This window comes from Acinonyx jubatus, chromosome F2 (genome assembly GCF_027475565.1).
Source record: "Acinonyx jubatus isolate Ajub_Pintada_27869175 chromosome F2, VMU_Ajub_asm_v1.0, whole genome shotgun sequence".
NCBI classification, from domain to species: Eukaryota; Metazoa; Chordata; class Mammalia; order Carnivora; family Felidae; genus Acinonyx; species Acinonyx jubatus.
Window position 1 is genome coordinate 25902505 of NC_069394.1, and position 15108 is coordinate 25917612.

At 33.5% G+C, this 15108-nt stretch overlaps 1 protein-coding gene across 6 annotated transcripts in view; it reads left to right on the forward strand.

Annotated features, from left to right (window-relative positions):
• The window catches only part of CSMD3 (CUB and Sushi multiple domains 3), a 1242277-nt gene that overhangs the window by 829953 nt on the left and 397216 nt on the right, over nucleotides 1-15108 (forward strand). For all 6 annotated transcript variants that reach the window (XM_027064013.2, XM_027064014.2, XM_027064015.2 and 3 more), the window contains 3 exons: nucleotides 428-615; nucleotides 5553-5741; nucleotides 14475-14591. In XM_027064013.2, the coding sequence (XP_026919814.1) occupies nucleotides 428-615; nucleotides 5553-5741; nucleotides 14475-14591 (494 nt within the window). The remainder of the gene's footprint in view (nucleotides 1-427; nucleotides 616-5552; nucleotides 5742-14474; nucleotides 14592-15108) is intronic.

The window sequence follows — 15108 nt, forward strand, 5'->3', positions numbered from 1 at the left end:
TCTAATAAAGCAGAGTCGGATTTGAAATCTATATACAATTGCTATGAGAATCTGATTATTTGATTGAAGATAAATATAAATCACATAGTTTTCATGAAATGAGGAAGATAAAAGAAAAGCAACTCCCGAAATATGTGTGGTCAATGAAAAGGTCATTTATTTACTGAGGATGTTCCACAATATTTGAAAGAAATCTTACTTATGAACAACAAATGTATGCACATACCTCTTTCAGGATAATTTCCCATAAGATGAAGAGCTTCAGATGAGGTCTTAAGTGATATATGATATTAGATAAGCTAAAGAAAAAGTATAACACAAAAATGGTAAAAAGTTTAAATAGTCATTTAAATAGCAATCTAAATTATTGTTTTCCTTATAGTGGTATTCTAATAAAAATATTTCTACATGTGTCTCTTAATCTCAGATTTCAGACTGAACTGAATTATGATGTTCTGGAAGTTCATGATGGGCCAAATCTGCTGTCACCCTTACTTGGATCTTATAATGGCACACAGGTGCCCCAGTTTCTATTCAGTAGCAGTAATTTCATATACCTTCTATTTACAACAGACAACAGCCGTTCTAACAACGGTTTCAAGATTCATTATGAAAGTAAGTAATGCCAAAATATATTTTGATTTCCCTATTCTGTTTTCCCTACATTTGTATTACCATCGTATTACTAAAAGAGCTACAAGATTTATTAAGAAAATACAATTAAGGCTTTCTTTGAAGAGAATGCTAATGGTTTACAAGATAATAATGTGTTTTCAAAATTTTACAGGAGATTTTTCAACAATATCTACCTAACATTATTATGAAAGGAAATACTAACAGATTGTCAGAAGTATCAAATAACAAATTTTGAAAAATGAGTTTCTGTACTAGTAATTTGTGCACAATTTTAGTAGTGCACAATAGTAGTAAATATCAATCTAGGATGTATATGAACATTGACAAATTTTTTAGCATGTGCTTCATATCATTCTTTTAATTTTACCTACATTAATTGCGCATATTTTACATTTAAAATATTCAACTTTATTATTTTGTATAAAATATTGAAAAGTATATTTACATCAAAAAGTCCAGTACATACACATATATTCAAATATGGCTAACGTAACCGCTCAAAGACCGCATATTAAAACAAGCTGTAAGTCACAGTGTTGAAATAAGCTTGTAATAATCCCACATGCAGTCTTATTTAAAACATCTAAAATACATCTGATATTTAAAAATAATTTGATCCTGGTATATACATAGAAACAAACTTTTTTTAATTTACAAACATGTGGCATATCTATACATATGTGGGTGTATTGCATATGATGTATACATGTAAACTCATCTATGCATGCATTTTCATCTCAGGGTACATCACTGTGTATCTGCATATGAAAAGCAGTTTTGGTGAAATGGTTCTAATAGCACATTTAAAGGGTTATTGCAAGATATCTTTATATCAAGTGCAGATAGGTATTATTTCACTTCTTTTTATATTCAAGCCTCCAATACCCCCTTCCCTCTCAAGAAAAATGCCTGCATTTGAAATTTATATCTTTATTTTCTATATAAGGTGTCTTTTTGGTAGATCTGGTTAATTGACTCGTGGGCATTTAAAACCATAACCAATATATATTCATTGCTTTTTAAAATATTATATTTTCCATAATATTTTTTAATTATATTAATTTCTCTTTATTTAGAGTTTTATGGCATGGAGTTATATTTCTTAGATATTGTTATAAAATGTAATAAGAGGGTTAACACGTACTTATAAATTAAAATGAACTGAAGGACCTTAATTGAGATTTTTAGTTTAACATATATGTGTTAAAATTGAGTTGGAGTCGTTTTTTGCAATCTATTTCAAAATTCTTACTAGCAATTCATTTTTATCAATATGTTACAAATGAGCAGGCACCTTTTCCGTTAATCTGTTGCTATATTCTATACCTAACAAACCACATTCAATCCCACCGCAACCCAGGTGTGTGGTCTTTATCACATGTCAGATACAGGAAAAATTTTAACATTAAATAAAATTACACATGCAAAGTGTGATTATAATAGCTAGCATGCAATTAGTCCTCAGTGAATGATAGCTCTTATGTTTTTTCTTTGAAAACTAATCCGATGAGGAATTAAAATGAGATGTCAAGCTCAAGCGTATTCCTTTGCTATAAAAGAAATTATTCGCCACTTGTTAAAGACAGTAGAGCAGACTTTTATTACGATGGGGTTTCATATTAAGGGAGAGAGATTGAGCTCAGCTCTGACTACAAGTGGGAATTTCTAGTCATGGAGCAAAGTGGAACTTTGCTAAGAGGATCGGAATTGCTAAGAGGAACCATTAGAGTTAGGGGAAATCTGGCTAAACACATTAGACAGGGTTTTTGCTAAAGGCAAGCCAGAGTGAAAAGATATTGAGAGTGGGGAATAAGGAATTTGATCAGATAGCCTTATCTTGGAGGAGGATTTTCAATAAACTGACTCAGCAGGATTTCTGCTAAAACTGGACTAAATAGGCCACTGGTGAGACCTAGTCAAAAGGGTTCAGTGGAGCTGGACTAAAGTTTGGTCAAGGCAGAGCATCTTTGTCAGTCAGAAAATCTGTCACCCATAAGCTCTTGGTAACATAATCAAAGTTACTATTGGAGGCTAGTGACTAAAAAGACAGAGTGGAGGCTGAGACCTACAGAGGCTGAGATTGATAAAAGACCTACTGGATGTTGGCTTTGGTCAAATCTGACAGCAGGCAGTAATGTTCAATTTAAATTGGTTTACAAGAAATCACTTCCTCTCATTTTTTATTCTATTTAGTGTTGTGGTTTAATTGCTACTATGAAATAATCTCTAACATCACAAGCCCTTTCGTTTCAGGAACACAAACAAGCAAAGATCTATTTTTGTTGTTGTTACTTAGTAAGTTTCCCAGCTGCAGGTAACCAGCTATTTTTTTTTAAATGAACCATTCAAAACCTCCAAAATCAGTAGAATGAAATTTGATTATTACACTAATTAAAACTATAAGAACATATTTGGTGTTTGGTGAATTTCTTTTTTTAAACTATGTCCATTATAAAGGAAAACTTGATTTTCCCAGGAGACCAAAATTCGATGTATTATTTGCAGTACCAAAATTGCTTGCACTCCAGATTTTCATTTTACTCCCTCTGCTGGGGCACTATTTACTCAACTCTACTTTCTTTCAAAACAAGGAGATTGCAAAAACTGTACAGACAAAATAAGATTTATAGTTTTCAGAACACATTAAAAATTAGAATAATAACAACATGGAATAGAATTTAGGAACATAACCCATTTTGTGTTTCGGTAGTTTCCCCCCCTGCCTCCCAATAAACACTTCTGCTTATTATGTTGTATTTCTTTAAATACAAATATAATTGAGTCTTCTTGGATGTGTACATAATATATAAAACAATACAATTATAAATGGATACAGAACAAATTTATAGACACAGATACCCATCTCCAAAGACGTATTTTTATATGCATGTATACATATTTTTTTTCAACTGTGGAGAATGGAAGACATTTAAGAGAATATACTGTTTAAAGAACAGTTGTTACATTTAAAGTCAATACATATGAGAAAGGTAGAGAAAACATTTCCACTGCTTTGATCTATTTGTTTGTCAATCAATTATGAAATATCTCTTTAGACTTATTCTTTGAGTGCTAGATATATACAGTACGGTAAGGGACATAAAAGAAATGCAAGATCTTACTGTATCCATCAATTGGAGAGACAAGAAGGACAAATTAAATGATTAACCTTCACTGACCTCTACTCCAAATAATCTGAAACCATTAAAATCACTTTGGGATAATTACATTTGCTTGTTTTTTGCTTTTACCATGATTTACATTGTATGTGACTTCTTCAAGCACACATTTCCCTGATTTCTTAAGACTTCACTACAACATAGGAGTTTTGGATAAAGGAAAGTTACAGAATGAGCCAGAGCATTAGCAGATCATGACTTGAAGGAGAGGGCATCTGAGCTTGTCTGGTAAAAATTGAGAAGATTTTATAAATGAAGGGGATGACTGAGGGTGTTTGTGGTATTGAAATAAAATAGAAAACTAGTGAGGAAACTTAACCTGACTGGGAGGAAAGATGACTACTGAGAGATAATGAAAATTGCAAATAGTAGAGTTCAGTTCGGAAGTCTTGAATGTCAGGGTGATGACTGAACTTGGTGTCATAAACATATGGTGCAAAAGCAAATAAATAGCATATTTTAAGGATACATGTGTCCAAAATTATATCCCAAATGGACTGGAGATGAAGGATACTGAAAGAGAGGCCAGGGATTATGGTTTGTCCTACATAATTGAAGTGATGTAGGCCTGGGGTAGGGTAAGAGAAGTAATAAATGACATTATGCTTTTCAATGAGGATGGATTTCAGGTACATTTTGTGGAGGAAAAACAAAACTGTGAGAAGGAGTCAAAGGCGAATGAGGGTTTCAAAGCCTTGGGTGCCTAGAAGACAAATGGTCACATGGAGAAGAGGAACATAGCAGGTTAAAGTAATTGTGTTAAAGATAAATTTTGGTTATTTTTAAATTTCTCATTAAAAACAATAGCATTTAAATGAAATGAATATGTTTGATAAATATATTTAAAATGCATAATCGATCTCTTTAAAAAGTGAACTCCTATGTTTTTTGTATCTATTTTAAATACTTCATTTTAAAGTTGGGTAGCTAATACAAGTAAACCGTTTCTCTTGTGAATGTGATTTAATCAGACACAATTTGCAAATGCTAATTATTGTATTATTGGAATATCAAAACAACAGTTATTCATTGTCTAAGTCTTTCATTTAGGAACAAAAAGGTAATTATTTATTTTACCTTATACCTCAGTTTTCAACTCTGGGCATTTTTGCATCCCAGGGAACATTTGGCAATACCTGGAGACATTTTTGGTTGTCATGAATGGAGGAGGTAGAGGCCAGGAATGCTGCTAAACATACTGCAGAGCACAGGACAGCCCCACAGCAAAGTCATTCAATCTAAAAACTTAACAGGGCCAAGGTTGGAAACCATGTCTTATTAAGGGAAAGGCATTGTCATGGTAGGATGTCAGTTAGGCATTATAAGTCACAAGGGAGATTATCGTTTGGAGACACCAAGAGCACTACAGGCTGTTGAAACCCTGACAAGGAGCCACCAGAGCAGTTGCACTGCTTTATTACAAAGGTACTTGTGTTCATACTTTCATTTATTGCTATAGATTTATATCTATAGAATTTATGACATTATAAATTTTGATAGGTAACTGTACAGTTTCATCAGGTTCTCATAGAACCAAATGATCTGAATGTGGACTTTGTTGACAGAAAATGTCAGAAGAAATTTGCTAAACAAATTGCTGATTGTTTACATAAAGTAATGGGCACATTCATTTATTTGTGAAAATCGTAAATCACAATTGTTTGAGAAATAAGAATCAATTTTGGCAAATCCAAATCCATCAAACTTACTCTTTGTCATATTCCCTTTGTCTCCTAGGTGTTACAGTGAACACTTATTCTTGCCTGGACCCTGGCATTCCTGTACATGGCCGTCGCTATGGTCATGATTTCTCCATCGGTTCTACTGTTTCATTTAGTTGTGATCCAGGATATAGGCTGAGCCATGAAGAGCCTCTTCTATGTGAAAAAAACCACTGGTGGAGTCATCCACTCCCAACCTGTGATGGTAAGAATTAATTCAGTATGCAAAATAAGCTAACTTATAAACAAAAAAGAAATCAATATAGTATTTATAAAATGTGAGACTTAATACAACTACAAATATTTCATATTTTAAAAAGATCATCTTGAATTTTGGTAATTATATGTTACCAGACCATTAATACAGAAAATAAAGAATGCATTATATGTCAACTATACTTCAAAAAGAAAAAAAAACAATATTGATAACCAGCCAAACTAACCCTATGCCTAATGATGACATATATATGTTCAAAATATGCTGAGATAGCCAGTTTAAGTGCATATTGTGTTCATCAACCTTCGACAAAGAGCTTTGAAAATGTCAGATTGGTATTAATGAATGCACTGAAGGGAGAGAACATTACCTCCCACCTTGGAAAGCAACATGGGCTAGTTCAAATTCTATCTAGTTAGCACTATGACAATGTACCCTGACTCTCCTGTGGTGACAAATTTCTGGTTATAATGAGTGTTTTTCCAGTGTCTTTACCCCTTCTTTGTTTCCATGTAGAATAAGTCAGAAATGCTTTATTTTTTCAGAAAATGTATGTGAAAATACAGTGGAGGAAACTGCTTCCCTAAGATTGAGAGGTATTTTCATACCTCCTTTCTCAAAAAGCACACACAATGTAAATCTATGCATTATTTGGTCCTGGGCTTTAATTTTATTTGTAACACTATTTCCCAGTTCTGTACTTATTCTTGTTCAAGGTGGAAGATCACATTTGTCATTTTATGATTAATTTTTCAAGTACTTTCAGTACCATCATTTTTCAGTAACAGCTTTAAGCCAATTTGTTTTTATAACAAGATTTAAAGGAATCCTCAGCACATCTTCCTTGTGTTTGGCACAATACTATTTATTATAGTCAGCATTCTTCTGATTGTAAGTGACAGATCCCAACAGAAACTGATGTTAAAAAATAAAAGCAGAATTTGTTGTTTATTCAAATCTTAGAAAAGGCAGGATTGGTGTACCTCTTAAAGATAATTATAAGTGTGAATTCAAACCTTTGCAAGGCTCTATCCATTTTCTACCTGGGCTTTTCTCTGTGCCTTGACATAATACTCTTTACTTATAGCCAGTCTTATCTACATGAGGGTTTAGTGGTGGAAAATACACTCTTAGAAGCATAGAAACTTATAGTCACATATTTCCAGTATCAGACAAGAATGAAAGTTCTTCCTTGTTCCAATTAGAAAAATCCAAGGGAATATCTCTGATCAGTCCATACCTGGACCAGTTACTATAGTAAAGGAGAAGGGCCCATTATCATTGGCCTTGTCCAGGACATTTATCCATCTGTTTCTATGGTTGAGACAAAAGATAGTGGTGTAAAGGTACTGTTTGCCACGCCCTGATAAAGCCATATGGTTGACATGAGTAAGTTCACCAAGATAAAAAGGTATGGAGGTAATGTCAGAAGAAGCAGGAGTATAAAAATAACGCCCCCAGTATACCAACATGCTGAAGTTTTATTAATAATAAAAGTAAATAGATCTAGAGTAACACAGACCCTCATCATCTCTTGCCAGTGCAACTACAATCAACCTTACATCAGAGCATTTTTGTCAATCTAACTTCCATCCTTCACACTGGGATTATTTTATATTATACCCATGTCAAAAATACTTAATGGCTTTCTGTTGCTTATGGATTAAAGTTCAAGTTACTAATCATGGAATTTATGATCCTTAACCATGTGGACTCTGTCCTTTTCAGTTTCTGTCTCCTTCCTGCATCCTTACAAGGCATCAACTTTTTGAAAGATCAGATCTTGTCCCTTTGAACCTCCATCTAGATCTGTCCTATGTTATATTCCTATTTAATACTGAGCATAACTTGACATGGGCTCAATTTATTCCTTTTTATTAATGTCTGAGTTTTGTATAAAGCAACTACTTAATTTTTCATTAACTGGAACTGAACTCAATACCCTATTATCTAGTATACTGACCTGATTATTTCTTACCTCCAACCTAAACATTTTCCCCAGAAGAAACTAATCCAAATTTCCTAGGATAAAGGGAGGAAATGTGAATAAATAGAATTCCCTTCCCTCATCCAAGAATGTGACCTTGATTGGCCTTGATCACCTGGATACTCAAGGTACAGAATGCTTCACTTTCACACAGATCATCTCTTGTGATGATGGACTCTTTCACAGTCCGTAGTTAACTGATTCACAAAGCAAACTAGACAATTATGATTGGTTGTAATAATGATGACAGCTAACATTTATTGACGGTTCACTATGTGCTGGTACTGCTACATTATAAATAATACTAATACTAATATATATTAACTCATTTTATCTTCAAAATAACTATAAACTGAATGATATTATGGTCACCACCTCACAGGTGAGAAAATTAAGGCAAACAAAGATGAAGTATTTTGCCCTGTGTCAGGCAGAGTCAGGACTGAAACTCAGGTAGCCTAGATTCAGATCCTATACGTAAGTCCGTTATTATACTGCCCCCTGCTCACATTCTCCATAATAGTAAAGTAGTAAAATTCTTTAAAATGGAAGCACAATTATACATTTGGCATTCTTTCCTCCGTGATGCCACATATTTATTTTAAGAATTGTGTATAGCTATTTAAATAGTGCACTACTTGGAATATGTGACTAGAAAATGATACATTATCCTTTTTACTATCAATTCTTTTCAAATGGAAAGAGTACTTTGAATTCAGGTCTCTTTTCTGTATACATAGGTTTCTGAGTAAAAACTGATCCTTTTTAAATTTATCTTGTTTCATTGTTGACCAAGGAAACTTAAACCTCAAGTCAGAAATGGCTCAATTAGATTCTGTGCTGTTTTGACAATTTGATACCTTATCTTTCACCAGAGTAGCACCTGTATTGCCATTTATACTTTTCTCTATAGTACTATCCATTCTCTAATACCTTTATGTATTTACCATTCACTTTTCTACCAGAATGGCAGTTTTATATAGCAGGAACTTTGTTAAGTTTACTACTATGCCCTCAGTGCCAAGAGCAGCTCCTGTCACACAGTTGAGACTCCATTATTTCGTGTTGAATGAAAAGAATGAATGAAATATACTTCCTAACCTTTGAGGAATACTTAACTATGTTTTGATTTTGCATATATAATTTCCACCCTTTTCCTCCATCCATATTCCCCCCCCCCCTTACACTAGAAAGTCCTAGACTTCTCCTAAGCTGTGTCAAAATCTTAGTAAGTTTTTAAAGGTTATTGACTTATGCTTTCTGTGGATAAGGCATCTGGGCAAAATCTCAACTTTTCTTGGACCCTGTAGTTCTTTATTTGCTATGGCATTTTTTTTGTTGTTGTTAACTTATAACCACTTTCTGATTCACTAAATCAGTATTCATTAATTTTACTGTGTAGGCACTAAAGAAATATTGTTGTTCATGGAAAAACACTGTCTATATTCTTGAGCTACTGAAGGAGATAACAGTTATACTCATTTTCTTATTTTCCTTATTATATTCTTGAGATCAAGAACCATACATTCTTCTTGTTTCTTTAACATATATTTTTAAAAGACATCTTCTGACATAACAAATTCTATTCACACACACACACACACACACACACACACACATTCACACAGTTTTTACTAGCTACATTATTGGATCTCACTCTTGAATATCTCTACAGTGTTTTTCATAGAACTGTGATTTGAATGGCTCTGGAGAAGGTCAGACAAGAAAAGCTAGGATAGCATTCTACTTTGACCAAAAAGTGTCAAAAGTAGTGTGTATGTCAAAAGTCACAGCCAGGTGGTATTTTCTATGTAGTTGGGACAGAAGATTGTCAGGAGTATTAGGGGTAAATTTGAGGTCATATGCCTGGTATGACTCAACCCTTTAGGAACTAAGCATTGTTAATTAAGATAGCTACCTATCTGATAAATAGTTGGGTGGGCCGTATGTTCTGAATTGCTTAACACAAGCCTTATTTTCACCTTTTGTCTTGGCACCGCAATTTCACCCTCATATTATCCCATTTTGTTTTACAAACACTATAGCTATCTTATTGGGTAGGGGGGTGGTGGTTAGATACTAGAGAGATTATACAATTAGCTCAGGATCACCCACGGCGTAGAGGCAGAACACACAATTGAACTGAGTGTACTTAAACTCATAATCTCCCTTATTTCTTCCATATTATTAAAATATTAAATTTAAATGTCCCATATAATTAAAAGGTTTGAGTATACAGGCTAAACTAGCAAAAGAGTATATGGATTGATGTTTAGTATCCAAGAGTTCAAGATAAGCAAATATGCATGGTACTTAAGTAAAAAGAATTTCTGATATGGGTTTACAGTTCAAATTGGGGAAACCTGGAAATAGAAGAAAACAAATTCCAGATTAAAAAGAAACAAACAAAAAAATCATAATGGGATATGTATTAGGTGGTTATTTCTGTGCTCCATTGTAATATTCAAAATGTTTTAATGGATCTCAGTCTAGAAATTGTCTGCTCGAGTTAGACAATTGAATGCTTGCCGGGTATATATCACAACAAAGAGCAAGGTGTAATTTTACAGGTCTGGGCAATAACATCCAAGGGCTTGGCTTTTGAGGAGACTTTACTATTTTAAAACTCTGATACTTATCATGTGACAAAAGTAGTAATCATATGTGGCAAAAATCAGAGAGGGAAAAAGGAATCAACTACTAGCCAAGATCATTGTATGTCTGGCTAATTGCCCTCAACTCATATTTTGGGCTATCATGGTGACCTTGCTGTGCTACTAATCTCTGTCCTTTTATATGCTTCTCCTTGCCAGCTGTTTGCTCTAATATAAAGTAACTGGGTATTATGTACCCATGTACATTTTATCATTCCCTAATTTCTCTGCCATGTTTCACTGGATATACAATTTGTCTATCTCCCATTCACAAGAACATAGAAACCTATTATGTCTGTTACAAAAGTGTTTGCATCCCTAAAGACATATGGCATCCATCAGCAAGGTTGATGGGATAAACTAGAATTTCTTTAGAAGAGGTGACCTACAAAAACAGATAAGAGATCCATGACATCCTTTTTGGACACTCTAATTCTAATGAAGTTTACCTTACAAATCGCCATGTGTTCTCTCAAACTGAATTTAAAAAATACTATTGGAGCAACTTTCTTAATGCTCTGTGTATCACTGTATCTTTTTATAATATATTTGAGTTCCATTTTCTATCTCAAAGTAAAATAAAATCACATGTAAGATTTACCTTCTTTCATTCATCTTACAATTTTAGTCTTGTCATGAGTGATTCTAATGGGCTGATTTCCTCTTATACTTTCTTAGCATTCTAATAGGAAGGGGACTTTTTAGAGAAGCAAACATCATCAGATTGACAGGATATTCTGTAATAAATTAACCACTTATAAAATTAATCCAACTCAACCTGCATTAGCATGTATCACTATGCATTATATCAATGCATGTGTCGTTAATTTCTTGTGATTGTTCAAAAAACCAATAATACAAAGCAAATACAATTCCAAATATTTGCAATGTAAAATAATCTCATTTAGAAAGATGAAGGATTTCATTAGGTTGATGAAAATGATGCTGTGGCTGCTGCTGATGGAAGACTGTTTCAATTACAGATAAAAACCATTGACAAATGAGAATTCATAAGATATAAATCAATTAAAGACAAGAATACTGACACACTTAGGTTTTAGGAGCTTTCAAAAGAGAGTGATTTGAATATGAAAGGATTGAAATGAATCTCTGAGAAAGTGAAAAATATACTTGAATAGTTTTTATATAGATTGATCATTTGAGGGGAATGCTACAAATTAAACATAGGTGAAGGACATCATAGCTTGCTATAATTATTATTATTTTTTTTGGTAGAAAAAATAACTTGTGAAAGCAAATCAATACTTGATTCAAGAGTCTGCTTAAGTGGTGCCTAGGTGGCTCAGTCAGTTAAGCATCCCACTCTTGGTTCTTCTCAGGTCATGATCTCCTTGTTCATGTGTTCAAGCCCTGCATGGGGCTCTGCTCTGGCAGCATGGAGCCTGCTAGGGGTTTGCTCTCTCTGCCCCTCCCCTGCTTTCTTGCTTACTGTCTCTCAAAATAAAGAAACACTTAAAAAAGAAAGAAAGAAAATGTATTGGTCTGCGAAATGCAAAAGTTAAAAAAAAAAAAGAGTTGGCTTAAGATCACAGACTCTGGAACTAGACTGCTGGAGTTCCTCCATACTTGCCTTTTCATCTATAAATTGTGAATAATTACAGCACTTTTCTCATTGGGTTGATATGGGGGTTAATGGAGTTAATAAAAATAAAAGTCTTCAGAATAGTACCTGTCACATTGGAAGTTCAATGTGAGTGGTAGTTTTTCTCTTGTTAAAAACTAGTGAGCACTTGGAATTTTATCCTAAGTTTTACAATATAAAATAAAGTATGCATTTTCATAGTTTTCATATTTTTAGTTTCATCTTTCAGAAAAAAAGACCTAAATCACACTCTTTGTCCATAATATACCATGAAATTCTATTTTTAAGTCCGTTCCTTTCGAGGTCTTTATCTACTACTAATATTTTCAAATAACAGAAATCTCCCCTGTGTCATAAAAATGCACTCTATGTTTATCATCTGGTTATAATCAAAGTAATAATATAAATGGTCATTAGTAGTATATTAGTTATGCACCATTCTTCCTAAATATATTCATGTGTTTATGTTTCTCTAACTTTATTCAATTATCTGCAGAAAGTCCCTTTAATGGTCTGTCTTCAACACAGATGTGGTAGGTGTAACTGACAGAAAATTGTCAAGAAATCCTCCAAGTACAGAAAGGAGATTTGACAAAGTCGCATTATTCCAAAGAATGCTGATGTATAGAGGGCTTTCTGTCTACAACTTGTACACATGCTGGTTACACAGACATGCACAGGAGCACATGTCTGATGTACTGAATAAAAATTTCACATCTCTTTTTTTTGTGTTTAATTTACAAATTAATTTAACTCTCTTAATTTTGATTCTCTGTTCACTAAGTGTTAATCTAGCTGTGTGAAAGGTAGTCCTTTCACATGATAGAGCACCTTCATTCGTCACATTTCACTCAACAAATTCATACCATGTTACATTTATTTATTCATTCATTCATTCATTCCAGCTCTCACAATAGTGAAAAAAGGAAATATAGTGTATTAAGAATAAATTGACATATGTAAAAATAATCTAGGGAAAAAAAATAAACAGTCCTCTGTCAAGAAGTAGAAAGCATATGCATTACAAGGAAAGTAAAAGCAGGTCAACTTAGCACCACCATTATCAGCAGGATACAGTGGAAATTGTATACTTAGCTCTTAAATTGATCACAAAAATGCAATGGGCCTGTTTTAAAAATTGAAAGGAAATTTGAGAGGTTCAATAATAATAGTTGCCAATGAAGTCCTATGCAGGCTCTAAACAGGAGCCTAAGGTAGCAAACTGTGCATAGTATTGCAATGTATTGATAATAAATGGAATTGAAAGCATGGGTTTATTTTGGTTTCAGGGAGGCAATCTATAGGACAACTTTAAGAGAGGCACTTGAAAAGATCTTCGTTTACTCCTGGGTGGAGTAAAAGAAATAATAAAGGAGAAGTGGAAATGGATGTTAGTTTGTATACATATGTAAATGTTTATATATATATATGTGTGTGTGTGTGTGTGTGTGTGTACACACACACACACACACACACACCTATATTGAAGCCTGCGTGCTTAAACACTTATAGGAACTGCAGACAACTTATTTCTAGTCAGGTCAGTGTAGAATAGTAGCCAACGTTGCCTCAACTCTTCTGAGCATCATTACTTGGAGGAAATCATGGAAAACCATAAGGCCAAACTCCCCTTTCTGTGTTCCAGGGAAGTTAAAGAAGGATCAGAGCAGACAAGGCCATATGTTGCATTCACAGCTCTTATTTCCTTGGCCATGTCCAGGAGAGCTGGCATCTCCACCTGGAATTTTTAATACTGATAAAACTATCTGGTATACCATAACCACTGATGGTTGTTGAATGTGGTAGAAGGCATTCTAAACTACAATTTCTTTAAAAAAATGAATCACATTTGAATTTATTCGACCTTAGCTCATAAACATGTATTTATTTTTAATACCTTAAAGTATTTGCTTAAAAGCTATAGCTTCTCAAAAATTCCAGTTTCTTCATGACACTTCCTGGAGAAAGGCAAAAGTGCAGAAGCAGCCTTCAAAATTTCTGCAGCTTTGCTCATTGTTTTAAAAAGAATTATATGAAGAATGACACATACCCCTTTAGGAATCTAAAATAAATGATTTTGCATAATTAACAATTCATTTTCTTAAAGCTTAATAAAAGAGGGGCTGCTAAACAATTAATTACTCATGTTTAATTTATGACCAATTTATGCAAATGTTACTTGTAATTAGAAATGTATAAGATAAGTATGTACTTCAAATTCAAATGGGGGAAGATGAGCTACGTTATCTTGAGGCTAATTCCCAGAGGCTATTACATACCTTTTTCTTCTCCAGGGCTGTGTGGATGAAACTATTTCCTAGCATTGGAAGAGGTTTTTTACACACTCCTGTTATTACTGAGAAGTAGCTTAAGCAAAGAAAATCAGATTCATTCTATTTCAAGCGAGGAGAGATTTGTTCAGCCTCTGCCTCTCTAACTATGACTGATCATATGACTGTATTTCTTTGTATTTTCAGCATTATGTGGAGGAGATGTTAGAGGGCCTAGTGGAACAATATTATCACCTGGTTACCCGGAATTTTATCCAAATTCTCTGAATTGTACGTGGACTGTTGATGTAACTCATGGAAAAGGTAATTTGCCTCATGCAATGATAATTGGACTATCTTCTGAATTCTCATTGCATCTATTTTTATTTCATTGTCCTTTACAATGTCATTTTGCATGAGCAAAAACAGATCAGTACTAAAATATGCTAACACAAAATTCAATCTGAGTAACCGGAGCAGAGGATTATATTTACTTTTCCATAGTATTAAATACACTTATGTTTTTACCAGAAGGGTAATGTAAGAGATATTTATTTTCTTTTGGTATATTAGACTAATGTTATTGGGAATTTTCATGTCAACAAACTCTCCAACATGATGGCTTTTGTCTCTCTCACGGTATTAAGAGGTTGATTTAAAAGTTCCACAGGCAATAGGAAGATGATCTGAAGAGCTGAGCCAATTGTAAAGCAAACATGACATCTTTATATACATTGTTTTTAACATGTTTATGATTGTTTATGATAATTATATTCGTCATATGAATTTACAACCATTCCAGAAATACTTGTATATCATTTTTCTGTTAGAACTGCAGATA